This window comes from Pimephales promelas, chromosome 11, assembly GCF_988280905.1.
Source record: "Pimephales promelas chromosome 11, fPimPro1.hap1.1, whole genome shotgun sequence".
Taxonomy (NCBI): domain Eukaryota; kingdom Metazoa; phylum Chordata; class Actinopteri; order Cypriniformes; family Leuciscidae; genus Pimephales; species Pimephales promelas.
In genome coordinates, this window is record NC_142779.1 from 23,958,854 (window position 1) to 23,979,385 (window position 20,532).

The 20,532-nt window shown below is 36.2% G+C and overlaps 1 protein-coding gene across 1 annotated transcript in view; it reads right to left on the minus strand.

Annotated features, from left to right (window-relative positions):
* LOC120489902 (zinc finger matrin-type protein 4) overlaps positions 1 to 20,532 on the minus strand; it is a 147,665-nt gene that overhangs the window by 89,103 nt on the left and 38,030 nt on the right. Inside the window, exons 2-3 of the mRNA XM_039687132.2 lie at positions 13,502 to 13,606; positions 5,042 to 5,134 (exon numbers count right to left, since the gene is read on the minus strand). Coding sequence (XP_039543066.2) covers positions 5,042 to 5,134; positions 13,502 to 13,606 — 198 coding nt within the window. The remainder of the gene's footprint in view (positions 1 to 5,041; positions 5,135 to 13,501; positions 13,607 to 20,532) is intronic.

A 20,532-nucleotide genomic window follows, 5' to 3' on the forward strand; every position in this document is an offset into this window, starting at 1 on the left:
TTGGCATCCTCACCGGTCAACGGATACCCGCAACCCTCCATGAGGGAGTGCTGAACACGATCACCCAGGCCAGAGCGCCATCTATGCCTCAAAGTGGTCAGTGTTTGTTAACTGGTGCAAAGTCCCAGGTTTTCCACCCACAAACCGCATGGGTAACGAAAATGCTTTCCTTCCTTCAAGAGCTGCTGGATAAGGGTAGGTCCCCATCCATGCTCAAAGTCTACGTGGTGGCCATAGCAGCATTTACGAAACCTGCGCATGGCCTGTTATTGAGGAAAAACAATCTGGTCATTCCTGACTGTGAAAATATAAGTCTCTCGCTCTCTCCCTCTCCATAGTGTGCGCACTATATGGTTTGAAGCACAGTCTGTTCTGTCTCGCATGCGCACTCTTGCTCGCTCGCTCTAGATTCTGTGAGATTTTAACTAATTTGCCGGCATCAGGGAGCCGTTATCAATATGCGGCCGGGAACGTTTGCTGATAGTGAGGGGTTTAATGAAGATGCCAAAGACAAAACGCTCCAAGGTTTGTCTGCATTTCATGTGTAAAATTAGGCATCAGAACAATTGTCTGAAGCCCATATAGAATCATGATTTGCGCCGCCTTGGCGCTCACGTCATCATATTATATTAGCATGCGCGTCATCTGCTCCTCAGATTTCTCTGCAGAAAAAGGAAGCTTGTCGGCAGCGCGAGGAGTTTAGCAGCGAACGCAGCATCTCGTTCCATATTCAGAGAACATGGGTTACACCTGTAACCAGAGACGTTCTCTTTCATAAGTTTGCTCAAAGCTGCATAGCTAAGACGCAGTGGAAACGAAATACCAAACTCGCCAAGCCAAGAGCTGCATAACTAGTACAATGACCAGATAACTTACATGAATGGTTCAAGCAGACAAACATGGGAACTTGTAGCCATGTCGATATTAGATTACCCTGGTAGTAATCTCTATTAATCTCCAGTATTATTACATTGTTTGATACAATATTGTTTTATTTGACATTATGTAAATGTGATTTTTTTATTTTTTATTGGCTTATTTATTATTACCATATGAAGAGTTCAGATGCAAAAGCCTCTAAATGCCATTTGAAATTTTCATCTTTAATGATGATTTTTATCAAACTTGTATATTTAAGTTCAGTAATTTCACTTAAATAACAATTAATAGGTAATTATCATTGCCATTTAAGTGAAATAACTGAACTTAAATATACAAGTTTGATAAAAATCATCATTAAAGATGAAAATTTCAAATGGCATTTAGAGGCTTTTGCATCTGAACTCTTCATATGTTACTTGTTAGGGCTGGGTAATAAATATCGATTTCTTGATATTAATCGGTTCTCATTTTTACGAACCGATATCGATTCTTAAATCTCAAGAATCGATTAGTCATCCTGTTTCATTTGAATGAATGGGACATTGTATCGCGGCTGCGCGCATCCAAAAAATCGCAATAATCTTTGTCCTTTGTTACTATTGATATGAAACAAAGTCTCAATTTTCCAATTACGTCCATTTTCTTTAGAAATTCAAAAACATAAATAGCGTTTTGGCGCTGTGGCGGGAGATCGCTCTGGCTCAGCTCAAGAGAAGCAGCAGCGCTGATCTCTCTTCCGGCTTAATAATACCAGTCACAGCGCGAAATAAACATGAATGAGCTTCTGAAAGTGTGTTAAAAGATAGAGTACAACTTATCGAAATTCGTATCATATCACATTGATTCGCTAAATCAGCGTTTCAACCGTGGAAAGACGTCAGTTAAACAGCTTGTAATCAATGTCATGTATCGTCATATTTACCTCAGAAAACCCACATAAACTCGTTAGTCAGCTAGAAAAAATAACTCTAGAGAGGAGCATTTTGCTAAATATATACACCATATTACATATGCATTATAATCTTAATGTTCTTCAATATGTAATGCATATTTGATTGAAAAATATGGTAAGTTTATGACAGCCACCATTTAAATGTTTATATTTCATATAATCTTATTATAAAAATAAATAAAAGTGTAATTTAAGTGTTTGTATAGCTACAAAACAGTTCATTATCACCTTCATATTAGGCTAATGAAGTCTATAGGCTACAACTAGACTCCCATAGTTTACAGCATTAGTTAAGAGATTTGATTTCCTTGAGAAAAATGGCCATTTATTGTAACTGATATCCAAAATAATCGATATTGAATTGAATCGATTCGTAATCGAAACCTAATCGAATTGCAAGCTTGTGAATCGAAATCAAATCAAATTGTGAAATTTGTCTCAATACCCAGCCCTATTACTTGTATTTAAAGACATAAATTAATATTTTGTCCAGTTTGGCCCTGTAAATAAAGGGGCATTATTTTTTGACAAAGTGTGTGCCATTTCGTTTTCTTAAGTACCGTTTCAAGAACCGTTTAAGCACCGGAATCGTTTAAAAAATACAGAGTATCGAATAACACCCAACCCTAGTCCTCACTAACACCTCTTACATCTGGGGAAGGAATTATCCTTACAGATGAAATCCTTGAGCTCTGTCTTGCGACAGACCTTTCCCTCTGCGCTACAGAGAAGGTGGCCTGTGTCGTGGGCCACACGATTGCTGCCATGGTTGCCATGGAGAGGCATCTATGGCTTAACCTTTCGGGGCTCAAGGTGAAGGAGAAAGCTTCCATCTTGATGCCCTGGTTCCACCTTCCAGACTTTTTGGCACTGCATTTGAGACAGTGATACAAAAGTTCAGAGAGGTGAAGGGTAAGTCAGCTGCACTTGAGCGATATATCCCCTCCCGTGGTCGATATCATACATCCTTCTCTTCTGACCCTGGGGTGGGTGGGTTTGGAATTGTGTGCAGTGTGAAAAAACTTTCTTGACTTTCTTGGTTCACGAGACTTAATGGATTTCTCAGTAGTTTCATGCAAATATCAACTGAAATGTTTCAAATCTCTAAATGATCTAAAAATAGCATTAAATGAAACAATTATTGACATACAATAATAGAGCTATACAAATGGATAGCATAATATATCTCAGATCATTTGATCTCAAAGGAATTTGATTAAAATGTTTGAGTTTATATTGAGATCTCCGACTTTTTATTGTAATCTTGGTAAGTCAGTTTCTTTAGTGTTTGTACTTTTTTCAGCTGTGTTCGGTTTTGATTTGTAGCTTGTCATCCTTGCTCCTCTCAAACAGAGGGCTTAAAAGTGTCATGGCAAAGCTCTGTCTGGTCCAAGAAGAATAATTCCTAAACAACCACACTAATGGATCTTATTTACGAGCACAGACTACGATTCAAACAAAAAAATTGTAGGTTAGGTTTCTCTCAATGCTGAATGTTTGATAAAATTATAAACTAACATCTCCACCCCTCAGAGACCCTTCTGGAAAGCAATTCCAAGATCTCAAACACTTCCAAACAAGTCAAAACAATCTGTAACAGCCAATGTGTCAAATTATCAATCCGCACAGGGATCATTTTTGTATTTTAAGGAAAGTGGTAATTTAGTGGTTAATAGCCTCTTCAAGATGTCTATCTGCTTCAGTGTTAATCATGGCTTAAGTCCATGAAGACATTAGATGACTGCTGTGCCAGTCATTTACCTTTTGGGGAAAATGAACATTAACATTCTGTCTCTCAGGACTGAAAACAGAAAAATCAAAGCCCAGTGTCTGTAATCTACACTGCCCTCATTTAGCATTTCACTGCAAACAAAAATGGCTCCTGAGGTTTATAAACAAGTAAAATAGATTATTTTAAATAGTTGACATTTACAGTATGTATGGATGTACAGTATGACATTAAACTAAGACTATAAAATAAATGTAGAAAAAAAAAAGAGATAAATAAATAAAAAGGTAATTTGATGAGAAATAGTTTAGTTCATTTTGAGATCTACTTTTGATTGCAGACATTTGTATCTTGGTAAATCTGAGCATAAACTGAAACATTTTTTTTAGAGAAGGGTGAGATTACTTTGTTATTTTTCTCAAGAGAAACAATTGGGAGCCAGTCAATATACGGTAAATCTCTATTTGCTTCTGTAAATGATTTTCCTATCTTATAGAATATCACCAGGGAAAAGGTAAACGTGAACTTAAAGGAGTAGTTCACTTAAAAAAAAAAAAAAAAAAAAAAAAAAAACTTTTGCTGATAATGTACTCACCCCCATGTCATCCAAGATGTCCATGTCTTTCTTTCTTCAGTCGAAAAGAAATTAAGGTTTTTGATGAAATCATTCCAGGATTTTTCTCCATATAATGCACTTTACTGGGTACCAGACAGTTCAAGGTCATAAAAAAGTGAGGGTCTTATGTAGCGAAACGATCGCTCACTTCAAAAATAAATAACAAATTTTAAGTTTTAAGTTTATAAGCTCAAATGCTTGCCTTGCTCTGTTCTGTAATGCGTGTTCATGACTCTTCGATTCAAACTCGTTCATCAAAATGAACAAATCTTTTTTCAAATCATTTTGTTCATTCAATGAACAAAATTAACAAATTGACTCAAAAAAAGATTTGTTCATTTTGATAAACGAGTTCGAACAGGAGAGTCACGAATGCACATCACAGAACAGAGCAAGGCGAGCATTTGAGCTTATAAACTTAAAACGTGTTATTTATTTTTTAAATGAGCGATTCGCTACATAACACCCTTATTTCTCGTCTGAAATTGTTTAAAGCCCTTTGCAGCACTGAAACTGTCTTTTGAACCTTGAATAACCATCACCTAATAACTCATTGCTCTGATGCTCGTGTTTTGTTTTGTTCTTTTTTTATGGCTGTTTTTTTACCCAGTAAAGTGCATTATATGTAGAAAAATCCGGGAATTTTTTCATCAAAAACCTTAATTTCTTTTCGACTGAAGAACATGGACATCTTGGATGACATGGGGGTGAGTAAATTTTCAGCAAAAGTTTTTTTGTGTGTGTGTGTGTGTTTTTTTAAAGTGAACTACTCCTTTAAATATCTGACAGATAGGTTTAAAGGTGCAGTATGTAATTTTGACATTGTAATACTGATTTTTATTTTAAAAGCTTACGAAAATACCGGATTGTCTGGTCTCAGTCTTTTGGATGGTGGTCCTCCATCTTCTGGGTGGAGCATGTAGAACAGACGCACTTTATTGGCATGTTTCTTGCTCTGTTGTGTGAAAGAGAGAAAGAGACAGATCGAGTGAGAGAAATTAGCATAACATAGATCAAAGTGTTCTCACTTTAATTGACATGAATGTAAAGAAGTGACAGACACCCAGGAAATATCCATTTCTGCAATACATGACTTGAGCATCCAATTTGAACTATATTGGGAAATCAATAGATTATTAATTAATAACATAATTTTGTTTTTAGAAAAACTAGCATTAACTGCTTTAATAATATTGATGTCTTTTTTGTGCAGAACTTTTGAGGTTGCTTGTTGCAGTATCCCCTCCACTGTCAAACGGATTTTGCAAGAGTTTGCAATGCTTGTAAAGATACATTGTATAGGTTTTTAAAACATTCTGGTTTCACATATAACTCCAGTCAAACTTTTCAGCCTTAGGTTTTTTTTTTTTTTTATCAGCTTTTTGGTTTTATACAGTAGGTTTGTGTCCTTAGTTTTAATTTTTTTTTTTTTATGTGCCTGTATGTTTTATTATTTCTTATCTGCATTGAATATTAACTGCTGTCTTCAGTTACTCCACCCAAACATTTTTATTATTTCATAGGGATCTGAGGATACCAAAGTCGCTTCAACTTTGAAAAATGCATGTGACTGCTTAGCTTTCAAAACATTTACAGCCACGCACATATCAAATAGACAAGGTGGGCCAAGAGAGCAAAGCCCCAATGACCTTCTTTTAAAAAAAATACACCTGACTTTGGCTACCAGCTATAAGACTCACACTTAAATGTTCACAGCCAGGACGTTACTATGACTGACTATCTGTCTATCTGTCTCACACAACAGTTTTACACCTGCCCTGAGTGATAGATAATACAACACATTCTCATCCTAGGGCGTCATCTAACTGACACTTTTGACCATGCGTCTAAATCTGACGCACATGGCAACCTTTAGGGTCAGTTAGATGATGCGGGTAGGTTTAGGGTTAGACCTCTAAGAGGCGTGTCTCATGTTGACACTAAAGTGTGCCATGTGCGTCAGATGTTGATGCATGGTCAAAAGCGTCAGTTTAGATGACGCCTTGGGATGAGAAGGGGCTGGATAATAATATGACATCTGACAGAGAACATGAAATGTACTGTAAAGTGTATCATGATGACAGACTCACATGTATTCCATATTCTCGTTTTTATACAGAACTTACAGCTACTCTTCAATTTGAAGTTGGTTCCACTTCACACAGGTATGAAGAGTGGTTTCCTGAGTTCAGTGACGGAGGACATATTTCAAAATACTGCTTTTAAAATGTAATATAAAAAAATGAAAGGGTTGCAGTATGATATTTCAGTTTTGTCTCTTTAAGATCACGATTAAAGAACATATTTACACAATTACAGAGATGTGCTCCTCAAGCAGAAGTGCTAACCTGTTAGCACTTTTAGTTTAGTTTTTGCAATTTGAACAGGTAAACAACAGGTAAACGAAAGTGATGTTTTTTGTTCCAAAACCTGAGCTACCTATATCACATTTTAAGGCATAACAGGCACACTCCTGATATAAAGGCTGTTCCGAATATATATATGAAGAGTTCAGATGCAAAATCCTCTAAGTGCCATATGAAATTTTCTTCTAGAATGATAATTTTTATCAAGCTTGTATATTTAATTTCAGTGATTTCACTTAAATGGCAATGATAATTACATATTAATTGTTATTTAAGTGAAATTACTGAACTTAAATATACAAGTTTGATAAAAAATCATCCTTAAAGAAGAAAATTTCAAATGGCATTTAGAGGCTTTTGCATCTGAACTCTTTATATATATATATATATATATATATATATATATATATATATAATCACTTAAAAGAAAGCATATGCATTTTCACCAGTCAATTAATAGGTGTTATAGAGTTGCTGAATGGATGTGATTAAAGCAGCAGTGTTTTAAAGTGGAACAAATTGAAAGAAAAATTGTTTCTAAAAGAGTGAACTACTCAACATCACTAGCTGACTAATTGGTCAAGCACTGTGACCCCTCTCTAATTAAAATGACAATATATTGTTGTGGTCTGATGTGTTTATTACTCTTATTAGATTATTGCACATTTAGTTTAGTAATAGATCTGACAATCTTGAGTCAAATCTCATCTTTGCTTCATGTGTCCGTTTGGTGTTGCTGTGTATAAAGAAACACTTACAAGGTTATGTTCAGGTAGCTGCACATATAGGCAGTATGCAGCAAGGCAGCTCACTAGATTTTGGGCCGTAGCAGCATTTACCGATAGGCAATCAAGCCTGGACAAATTGTTAATATCACCAGGGGTTTAAAAATTGCTCTGATAGCACCAGGGGTTTAAGATGAATAGCTTGAATTTGTAATGCAATATGCAATTTGTCTGATATTAAAAACTGGTATGTGTGAGCATCTGTGGGTATTAAGCAAGTGATTAATACAAGTTTTGATTAAGAACAGATTGCAGGTGAGTTCTGCTGAATCAGGAAATGGCTTAGATGAAACACTGAGCAAGAGCAATGAAGAGTATTTTTTTATGTGTGTGTGTGTGTGTGTGTTTATTTAAATTTAAGTTTAAATTTTGGACATTTTGATGTGGACATTTGTAATGTTAACAGTTTATATTATTATTATTATTATTATTATTATTATTATTATTATTATTAGTGGTAATGTTTTTTTAAGCTTTTCAACTAATATATATATATATATATATATATATATATATATATATATATATATAATTTCAGCTGTATTTAAATTAACGATTTATAATTTTTAGCAGTTTTAATTTTAGCAACAATAACAATACTGACAAAAAGGGATAGCTGGTTTTACATTATTTCTAGTTTATCTATATGGTTGGTTAACCCTTTTTACTAACATTTGAAACTACTGTACATATCACAATTAAGTAGTCAGCGAGTTATCAGAATTATTAGTAAAAAGTATAAAATGGTTTTCTGAAGCTTTGTAAGAAATGTCCATAAAAACGGTCCTTCAATCTGTAAGGAATGCGTAGTTTAATCTAAAACATTATTTATTCATTTAGAAAATGTTTCATCGAATGAACTGCAATGAACCATTGGGTATTAAAAACATTGGTATCTACAGAATGTTATTAGTCTTGTGAGGACACACATAATCACAAAACAATGAGATTAGATGTTAATTAAAAAGAAACAAACTAAATCATTGTTTGAAATTTGTCATTGAATTTGTCACAGAAGAATAGATGCTTAACAGTAGGTAGTGAATTTAAAGATGAAACTTCTCAGGAAGGTTTGACTGTGCTTGACAGTCTGTCAGAACACTAAATCCCTCTAAGAATGTTAGTCTCGCAAACTATCCCCCTTTAAAGCACCAGCTAAAATATTACATCTCTGCAAATATATCTGTGATTGTATAAATCGCATACTGTAGCCAGATTTCTACTGGTGGACACATTTTTTACCATTCCACAGTATACAGTATAGTATATTAGCCAGCCCAAATGAGAGTGTGTGGAAGGAGTGTGTTGTGTGTGTGTGTGTGTGAGAGAGAGAGAGAGAGAGAGAGAGAGAGAGAGAGAGAGAGAGAGAGAGAGAGAGAGAGAGAGAGAGAGAGAGAGAGAGAGAGAGAGAGAGAGAGAGAGACGGTCTGAGAGTCTCTGTTGTCTCTGGCTGGATTACACTGGTCCAGTGAAGAGTTCAGTGCTAAGAGGGAATGAAAGGAGCCGTTGATAAATACAGAATGAGCTAAATACCAGACACTGAGGGAGCATTTGGTCTGGGAGAGATTTGATTTGAGGGTTTAAGACGAGACAGGGTAAATGACACAGCTATTAAATATATAGATTTGTGTTTTTTTTTGTTTTTTTAATGATTTGAAATGTTACAGTGCCCATACAGAATGCACATTTGGCAATACAAAAAAAAGTGTCTGAAAGTGGTTCAGAATTTACTATAGCGTTTTATAAGGGTAATTATTTTTTATGATCCTGTATGCTGTTTATGAATATGATATAATCCATGGCTAGCCATGCATTAAAGGATCTTAATGCACGATGTAGAGGCAAAGAACCACCCGACGCAAAGCAGGTGATTCAGCGAGACTCTCAGACTCTCTCTCTCTTCCGGTGTGTATGGGTGCGAGTTGATGGAGTGTGTGAGTGTAACTGGAGGGCTTGTGAGTGAAGCTGTTGTATTTTTCCCCTTGGTGCTGTTCAGGTCTTTTTTATATAGTATTTTGGTTCTTTGTTGGGCCGTGTGCTATCCACATGTCGGCCCCACGCGTGCAGGTTTTGAGTTCACTTTTCAGCAGCATAATGCCTTTAAAGTCGCCGTCGTGGTGAGTGTGGGGGAATGTTGTCTTGCCATTGGTGAGGTTGTGGGGCATGAGAGCGTGCCATCTGCCTCCAGCATGAATAGTGCCATTGTGGTGTTTCTTAATTGCGTAGATAAAGTCAATGAAGTAGTCGAACACAGAATAGTCATTGGTGGTTATTTTGTCTCTGTTCTTCCTCTTTCAATGCCAACTTGGAGAGTGACTTTTTCAAATGTTCCACCATTCGTAAGTGATGAAATTTTGACACAAGCTTTATCCCGATATGGAAAATTGGTGTCGCCGGTTAAAAAGATCTCAATCAATAGCAGTTCACCTCCGTTGAAACATTGTTTCATTCAGGCGATTCGCATACTGAATCGAGCTACTGTAGACGTGACACTTTTGCACCAAAACACTTTCAGAGGTTAGTGTCAAAGAATTACAGAGTGTGGCACCGGTTTCTGAGGATAAAGGAGATGAACAAAATGAAAGTGCTTTAGAGTTCAGTGATATTGCGAGAAGCATGTGAGATGGATTGTGTGAAGGAAGAGCAGTTTTTTTTTTTTTCAAAATGAAAGAAAGAGGATTAAAAAAATATTTGATACCAAAATAAGTAAAAAGAGTGAAGTGCAAAATGATATGAATCAGGATATAGAAAGTAATGGTGGGTCTTCTGACTCTAGTGTGACACTTTCTCAGGGGGAGTTCTTTGGTCGGGATTACAGACTTGATGATATTCAGTTATTCCTTAGATCAACAAAAAATAAAAGAGCTGTGCGTGTACAGGAATATTTTCCTGATGTCAAACAGTTTGCTGAAAAAGCAAGATCCCTTATGGCAGAGAATTGCTTTATTAATATAGAAGTCTATCGACTTAAGAAAATTGTGAGGAATCTCAATGCTGCTTTAAACAATGAGGTCCATTAATTATAAAAGTAGAATGGCTGATGTTTTTTCACACAAACAAAAATGTAGAACAAAAATGTAGCGATGATGTGAACGTGTGTTTTTAACCTTGATAAAATGTCGAGTTTTGATTGATTTTCGGTTTTATAAAACTATGAACAATCTTGCAACTATGACGCAATCATGGTGCTTTTTTCTTTGTCATTAGGCATTAATATACTCTGTGTAATGAGTTTAATGTGTTTTATATTAATGTGTTTTTTATATAATGTGTTTTAAATTATATGGTCAGTATATTGTGAAGAGATACATTTAAAAAAAGTTTTTTTTTTCTTTCAAAATTCTAATTCTCCCACTCCCTCCCTCTCTCTCTCTCTAAGATGTATGTCAAACCAAACTTTTCTGGTCCTGTGGTTGTGAAAGTGGAGAGTGCAGGTGCATTTCTAATGTTCTCCAAGTCAGACTCAGTAATACGCGGATGATGAACGCTGTTGTCTTTTCCATTTTTCCTGTAGCGCTTTTAAAACTGATTTAAAGACGGCATTGCATTATACCTGCTCAGAGACACATAAAACTTGCAACACTGTATTCGTGTCCAGCGGTAGACTGAACAGAGGCATAAAACTCCTGCAATGTCTCGTTTAAAAGAGAAGCAGAGTAACGTTAGTTCTCGAAATCACAATTGTCTTTGGCGCAACAAGTCACTGAAAGTTTTAACTGTCCATTTAGTTTGTCGTCTTCGATCTTATAGCTCTGTCGGTGTTAATTCTTTGTGCCGCTTTTTGTCATCCAACGTCTTCTTCTCCAAGTCTTCTATTTCGTCTTGTGCCTGGGCCCATTTCTCAAAATTGCCATATTCAACGCACACATTAACTAACACACATCATCCATTTAGCCTACCTAAATAAACGTTTTCATACGCGTGTCTCACTCTGTTTGCAAGAACTCTGTTTTTTCCTATCAAATTTTCAATGGAGTCAGTATAAAACAAAGATATGCTATTTTTCACATCTTTGACAATGGATCATTCAAACATACGTATTTTATGTATTACTGTTTTGAGTGTCTGTTTTGTTGTTAGTAATGTAAAGTTGTTATAAATATCTGAATATATTCTATCTTTTCATATATTAAAATGGCTTGTGAAAAAAATCTGATTTTATGTATTGTGATAAAGGCAAATTAAATGACTAAATAAATTATGATGTTTTATTAACAAAGTTCGGAGGAGCACGTTCAGATAATTAACATGAGTGTTTCTTACTTTCTTAGGTAAGTACACTGCAAGTACATGAGTGCATGCACTTTATAATAAAGTGCAAACGGTACACCCATAAGTGCCATATGTGATACGGTATGCATGTTTTTGTTTCCAGACAAGTAGAAATAGAGGGGTGAAAAATGAAATAAACAGCGAGGAAAGGGAAAGCAGAATGGAGAAATGGACAGGACAAACCATCGAGTGATAGAGAAGACAGGGTCCAGTCCAGATAGTAAAGGGCAGCTGACAGGTAACGAGGTTTCTCTCCAGATATTAAACCCAAGCTTTTTTAGTCTATGTCCGTTAGCTGTCCATCAGATTATCATCCATGTGCGCACACACTCACACACAGCATGGGAAATTGAAAGAGGAAAAGGCCCAGAGATATCCAAAAGTCCATTAAAGTTGCTCTGACAGGTGGAGAGTTTGGTGTTGCTTAGTCCCAAGGGAACGGCTCTAATGTGTGCTGTGGTGCGGTGAACTCGTGTTATCACACAGAACATCTCTATTTGTCTCTCTGTTTTTTCTCTCATTCTCTCTATTTCCTTCTCCTGGCCTCTCCAGGGAAATGGCTGGCTGATTCAGGGCCTGAAATGAACTGGTCATAGTGACAAGTTCATTCACTTGGAGTTTCTTTGAAGACACAGCAGTCTTACACTGGGGAAATTGTTGTGTATCTGAGGTTTAGGGCTTGGGAATATATGAGATAATATTTTTATTTTTAAGATTTTTTATTTTTTTTTAAATGAACCAACCAATGTTGTGAATATTTTCTTTTTTATGCATCTTAATTTGCCTATTAAGTTTTCCCAACAGATGTGGCAAGAGACTAGTTTCACTCTATTGAATTGATTCCTAAATTAATGAGTCTTATGAATCTGTTATTTTAAGTGAATCAAATTTATTTGGTTTCCTATCTGTTGAGATCACTACGGACCTTAATTTCATTAAAAACAAGAAGATTCAATAAAATGGACAATTTGGTCTAAAACATCTCCCAACATGGAATGCTAAAAAAAAAAAAAAATGCTAATCAATAATAATAATAATAAAATTCTAGAAATCAAAACTACAGCAAATTATATATATTATGTAGAAAGTTAAAATTTTCTTTCTGTCAAATTTCCTTGGATACATTAGTATAAAATGAAACTTTGAAATTTCACTGTTTTGCGCCACTTTAACTGGCCCATTTAAACTTTTTTTTTTTTCCTTGACGTGGCATAGTGGAAAACATTTCTTGATTATTTTGAACAAAATTCTGACTTGGACAGAAATGATGAATCATTTCCAGTCTACTTGGTAACAGCTGGTTGAAATGACAGTTCCACTGACTGGCCAAAGCTTTTTAAGGCCAAAACTTGTGTATATTAAAGTAAATTAAATCCAGCCTTCGTTCATGCGTAAATGAGGACATCAGCCTCACGCTGTGACATCTGAGAGCGGTTTACTCAAGACGAGTGATCGCTGAGATCAGTGACAGAAGAGCTGAAGTGTTACCGTAAAACTGAATATATCTTGCTGGCTTCTCTTCGTAAACCAATCTGGCCAAACGATCCTGTTGAACAGACACGTTCCCTCAGCTACACTGATTTTGTGCGAAGGAGTTTGTCCTCATTAGCACACTCGTTAATCTAGTGATTGCATATTCAGTGGTCTCAGGAACCGTGCGTGAGAGATGTAAATAATGCAGGAGGATGATTATTTAATGGTCAATCATTGGGTTACTTATGAAGGGGTTGTGGGTCTGAAGAAAGGTGCACTGCATTACAACTTTAAAAGCAGCGACTGAAAGATACATGAGAGGAGCATTTAGGTTACAAATGATTATTACATCCCTGATAAACAATTGATGAGGCCTGCTTTTAACATAATGTGTGTGTGTGCGTGTGTGTGTGTGAGAGTGATTACCTCATAGTGTGCCACACGCTGGGACTCAGAGATCAGCTGAGCGTTGCAGATGTTACAGTAGCTCTCGGTGAAGAGTCCTTCATCACCAGCTCCGGCAGACTTCATCTGAACAAAGAGACACACAAAGTGCTGTGAAACTTGCAACACTCTTTACATGGATATACATGTGTAAAGTGGTGTAGTAGAAAATAAAGGCATTATAGCTCTCACTGCGTGAAAAGTCATATTGCTCCTATCTAGTCAGGCAAGTCTGATTTGTTGGTTTCTAAAGGGTTTTGGCCACTGGTTCCAAGTAACCCGTATAACGATGTAACTCACTGGTTAACCATAGTATGATGCATAATTAAAGAAATCAACAATCAAAACCATTTTTCTGAGTTATTTTGCAGATTCAATCATAGGGTCATGCTTACGGACTGGAGCATGTATGCACAAACTGTTCAAAAATGGCGCTTTTAATTGCTTTAAAATTACATTTGTATATATTTGAAATAAAATATATAGATTCTACTGAATGTCAGCTTGCTTATTTTGCTCAAGATAAGGACTTAAGTCCACATGTCATGCAAATAAGAAACTATCCTACTAACCACAGGTCAGAGAGCAGTTGCGCCAAACACACAACTTTGCAATGCTGTTAGCAAATGTTCGTTGGAACTATGGTTAATGTCATCGGGAAACACACCCCTGGTCAGTCTGTGAGACCAGTTGGCCGACCAGCTAAAACTGGTTTAAGTTTGATATTTTGGTTTTTCCCAGAAGGCTGTTCCATTGTGAGCTTCCTCGTCTTCAAAAGCAACAATGTCCTAATCATTTACCTTAAAGGGTTAGTTCAGTTATGTCATTAGTGACTCACCCTCATGTCGTTCCTACCACATAAGACCTCCGTTCATCTTTAGAACACAGTTTAGGATATTTTAGATTTAGTCCGAGAGCTTTCTGTCCCTCCATTGAAAAAATATACACGGTATACTGTCCTTGTCCAGAACGGGAAATAAAGACATCATCAAAGTAGTCCATGTGACGTCAGTGAGTTCGAATTTTTTGAAGCATCGAAAATACACTTTGGTCCAAAAATAACAAAAACTACAACTTTATTCAGCATTGTTTTCTCTTACGGTTCTGTTGTCAAGCCGTGTCCAGTGACGCTGATGACGTGTTATCAGTGCGTCCGAGCTTTGTTTACAGTCTCTGAGGGAGATGCATGCTGTAAACAAAACATCTTTCGCAAACATGTCTAAGGATTTCAACAGAGGTAGACTTGCATTTTTTTTGCCCAGACATATTTTTATTTGAACCCAAATACAAGGACACTTGGGCTCTTGCCCAACTCTTGCGTCATCAGAAAAGTGTGTTCAACACATCACCGTTTCTGTTTAAAAAATGTTGTGCAACGTTTTGTCGGGGCTGGTTAAACATTTAGTTTTTATCTCAAGTAAACATAGTAGCTTTGACAATCCTAAAAAAAAAAAAAAATCCTAATAAATAAATAAATAAAAAAAACTTTTTGTAAAGTTTTTAAAACGGCACTATTTTGCACATCTTTGCCCATGGCTCATTCAAACATATTTATAAATGTATTAATGTTTTGAGTGTCTTGTTTTTTATGAATATCTGAACATCTTCTTCAATGCATCTTCTATGAATCTTCTGTCTTTTTGATTTCTGTAATTTGGCACACCTATTTTATATTTATTCATTTAGCTGGCGCTTTTATCCAAAGCGACTTACAATTGCTATGTATGTCAGAGGTCGCACGCCTTTGGAGCAACTAGGGGTTAAGTGTCTTGCTCAGGGACACATTCGAACCCGGGTCTCTCACACCAAAGGCACGTGTCATCACCACCCCATTATATTTATCTTGGCTTTTTTCACTGATCTAATTGCAGTTCCGTTACAGAGGCTATTTTTCACTCTCCACTGAGAAAAGTTGTGAATGTTTTCCAGTCGTTGGTACGATATGCAATGCATACAGAATGCAATGAAGCTGTAAAATGACTTGCTTTCTCAAGGTCAAACATTCAGTACATTCAGAACGTGACCAACAGTGCACATGGGATCATTGTTCTATCCCACTGTTTTACTGAGAAGGGTTAGAGGGGTAGAAGATGTTTCACATTGTTCCAGTACATCAGGGATGTCGAAGACTTCAAGGCTACATTCAGACTGTCAGTCCAAATCAGATTTTTGTGTATATCCGATTGAAATCTGTTTAGATAGTTAGCGTGAATGGCAAAAAAAAAAAAAAAAAAATCATGAAATGCAATTTTTACAAATCTGTTTCAAGCTACAGCTATGTGAAATCCGTTTCAGTCTGACTAATCTGATCGGATTTTGTGTGGTTTCAATGATTTTCTGACGCCACGTAAAACGTAAATGTCAGACGTTTTATAGGAAACATGCTGAAAGTCTCCGCCAAAACAAGGCTGTGTAGTCGCAAAGTGCCGGACGGGCAGAAAATGACAATATAACATGACATTTTTGTAAACCGATGGAGACAAGAGCACGGAAAAAAAGCCGACAACTTTCCATTGCAAAGCCCTCCATGTTGCGGAACTTGTTTTTGGAGTATTTCTACAAACGCAACGTCATTGCCATAGAAACCAATGCAGATATTCCAGAAAATAAAAGACCTGCATGGACATACAAATCAGATCTGAACCGTTGCGATACACAGAGTAGACATCAACCATTTGTGGATACACAAATAATCAGATTTGGACTGACAGTGTGAACATAGCCAAACTCAGTTCCTGGAGGGCCACTATCCAGCACTATCAAGTTTAACTACAACCCCAATGAAACACGCATGACCCAAAAAATCAGGGTTTTCAGGGTTAAAGATTTCGAGGCAGGTGTTTTGGAGCTGATTTGAGCTACACTCTCCCCAGGACCAGTTTTACACATGTGCTTTTCTAACAAATCCTGTGACTCAAAGGAAGCATTGGCATTTACCATTTATCACAGACGAAAACTACAGGCTCAGGATTTTTCAAGAATGAATAAGATATCCGAGGAAACAACCCGTCAAACCAAAACCTCATGTATAATTGAAAAGCAAAGTGTCATGAGAATTCAACATTGCTCTTTCACCATCTGTGAGTGAGGGTGATTCGGATGTGCAAAATCAATTATTCACAGTGTTGGAGTCATGGCAATCTGTGGTTAGTGTTGAGGTTGCACTTGTGGAATTCAACTGTGATCTAATCTTGATTCTTGAAGAGGCTTCATGCAGAGCTAAAGAGTTCAGGTGCAGTTTGAGTGCAGGGACTGATGGGTACACATCAGCCTGACAGCATATGTCACACCGATGACTCAAAGAACCTCAGATAAAGGCCAAAATAATCAGGCACTGACAGTGCACGGAGAACACAATGAGAGAATGTCGCCATCATGACAGCTCAGAACATACTGGACCTTCTCTTCAGTATTCTTCCTCCAGGCTGTCATTATTTGATTTATACTGTAGTATAGTGCTAATCGAAAATGTGACACCTGTGCAAATCTTTGAAGATATTCAGGTGCACTAAATGGTTTAACATACAGCCTTCAGCATTTCACTATACATTTAATCTTTTTTTTTTTTTTTTTTTTTTTACAACCAATTCTTGCCATTTCTATGCAAATGAGACTACTTAAGGCTTTTTTGCTGTCAAAATTAACATTGCAATTAATGGCTGAGTAAAGCGGCTGGAAAATGTTTATGGAAGCAGTTGGCATGAAACAGAAGTTGCGATTGTTTTTTTTTTCTTCCCTATATTCTGACAGTATCTGAGTGAAGCAGCTTCTCAAACAAGACAAAAATGTAGGGCAGGACTTTATTTTGTCCACTGGGAAGTGATTGGATCATTGTGGTTTGCTATGACTGTGATCTCATGCAAGTGACAGGTTGTCCCGTCCTCACGCCAGTATACAAGTCATTAAAGAAGAAATAAGATGTCACAGCAAGAGGAAGGTAAAGTTATTGAAATAATAATAATAATAATAATAATAATGTGTTTATAATAATGTAATAATAATAATAATTTTCCTGGTGTTTATTATATGTGATTTCATTTTTTATCTACGTCAAGCTTCTTGAATCTTGATTATGAAGTCAAGTATGTGACACTAAATACAGCAATATTCCATAAGGAAAATAAGAATATATATCAATATTGATTTCATGGTGACATTAAAATTCTGGCTAATACCGAGTGCTAACTGTGTTGATGATATGACAAATCTTCAAATTAAATAGTACGTTGTCTAAATAAAATCAGTCATTTTACGGAAGGCTACAAGATAATTTAGGCATCACAGCATTATAAGGCAGCTTAAAAATGATTATTCATCTTGAGATTTGCTTAAAGGTGCAGTCTGTGATTTTTAGCGTCATCTAGCGGTTCGGTTGCAAGTTGTATTAAGGGCTCAGCCCACTGCTCACCCCTCCCTTTCGAAGAAGCTACGGTGGCTAAAACAGGACAAACATATCGTCGACTGAGACAGCAGAGAATAGCCAGTGTAAGCGAAGAGTGTGTAACATTGTCACTGTTTCTGAACCACAGTCCATTATGAACCACCTCATAGATAAAGTTTACAAAGCCATAGTCAGGTGAGGATCAAGGGTATTATATACTGTATAATATATTAATAATAATCTTCTGACTGTCTCACCAGCACATTTCTCCCCACATAGCAAACCCACTTTTACTGCCCTGTTAGAAAAAAGTTTATCTGGCTAAATATGAGTTGTTACTGTGGCTTATCTGGTGAAAGCGCAAAGCCTTGTTTAAACTTGAAGCATCCGCATGAGCCCAAAGGTGTGCGCGGAAAAAAAGACATGATTGTAAAAGCGCGTGCGGCGTGCGCCTTCGCATCCCCTAGACACCATTTACTACACACAATAGGCAATTTTTTTCTCTGATTTTGAAAACTCTTTGCAATCGACTTAAAATGCTTCCATGATCGACTTGGTGGGTTGTTGATTCCTGTAACATACTGTTTTACAGTCAATGACAAGAGTACTAATCAGCTGTCTCACGGATGTAACCAGCACATTATCCCCACATAGCAAAGACGTAACACAGCGAGGGAGAACTAATTTACATGAAACAATCCAACTGCATATTTTACACCACAGACAAGGGAAAAGTACTTCTCACAGTGTTTATGACTAGCTTGTAGCTTTTTACCGCTTCTCTTTCAAGGTAGTGATGAAATGCGCTCTGTAGCACTGTTTGTTCGCTGTCGGCTACGGTAGAAACATGACGTTACAATATGTAGACCTTCATAAAAGGGGGTGCCCGCGGTTATGTAGATATAATGTTTCATTCTACGGCAATAAAAACATTACGGTTTATTAAGTATTATTAAGTAAGAAGTAAGTTCTTTATACACCACTGAAAACATAGTTATGGATGTTATATTGCATTTCTGTTAATAGATATTCAAAATTTTGACACATTGCACCTTTAAGTGTGTTACCAGAGGATGTTTTTTTTTTTTTTTTGGGAGATTACGTGAGTGTTGGATGATGGCAAATGTAATCTAAACATAAAAATATGTAATATCAGTATGCACAAAAAAAATAATAAATATATATTATATATACATATATATATATATATATATATATATATATATCTATATATATATATATTTGTGTGTATGCTAAATGCTAATTTTCTTACAGTACAGATAACCAATTTTGGGCATCTAGGAATTTTATTACAAAGAGATGTATGTGTACAAATTATAATTAAAATTGAAGTGTTTCATCAAATGATGGGAGAATAATAACCAAACACATATCCAGACACAGTCAAGCACATTATGCAAAGTTCATCATTGAGGTGTGTGGATCACACCATTGAAACAATGATGAACTGTTGCAGTAAGTAGTCCGTTGGATTCTTAGCACTAGGAATCTGGCTGCAAGCTAGGTAAAATCCCATGCAAATTGTGATCAGCACTAATTATGTAGGCGCATTACCTACATTTGCATAATTCATTTAGTTTATCTAGTGCTAAAACAATGCTGACAATGTGCGCAAATAAACAACGTTATCAGCCAGCACAATTCATTCTTATTGGATTCATCCCCCAAGAGTGTTGTTTGATACACTCAGTAGCAACTAAATGAGATATCCTTGAGCATATTTCGCTTTTACTTTCTGATTTCATATTTACCTGTCCCTAAACGTGACAAAAAATAATATAAAGTGATTGATCACTATTTACTTGGTTTCTGTGTTAATAGTTCTTAACCAAAATAAGTTACAAAATGAATTTAATTTGTCAGTAGTGAAACGTTTAGCTAAGGGACACTTGCATGTAGTAAACTAGCTCTATGAAATAATAGGTTCACTTATCAGGTTAACTTGATGTAGCTACATTAACATTACGACTATTTATTCGGTACATCCCGTGAACACTCAATATTGGTTATCAATTAATTCACAGTAATACATTTCTGGGGCATGGGAAATGTCTTTCTTACTAAGTACTACTAAGAGCAAGTAGTCAAGATCTATGATTATTGATTAAGTTCCAGCCGGGAATTTGATTTAATGCTCTTTGTTTTAAGGGTTTCTCATTGCATGTGCACGCTGGAGGGGTGATAGCTGATGAAGAAACTTTTAATACTAATATGTTGTTGTTATCGACATATCATGTACACAGTCATTTCGATCTTCAAAGTACCAGGTTATAGAGACCAAATACGCCACACATATGATTTTGGTTAACCATAGTATGCAAAGTCTGAAACATTAACCCATTAGAGAAAACATAGACCAAACCACAAAGAGGAAAATCATGAGATGGAACATTACATGTTTAGACATTTTCACATGGCTATAGAATATATAGGATTAAAATAGTTAATTTCTCCTTCCCAGCAAGAATTAAGTTCATGCACGTTCTATTGGGTCGTAAAACTTGGTCTTGTAAAAGGACACCAAGTTCTGCCAGTGTGTTAGCTTGATTTGGGGGAAGTTTCACAGACCTTTGTTGGGATAGTGAGTTTTATGGAATATTCCAGCCCGTTC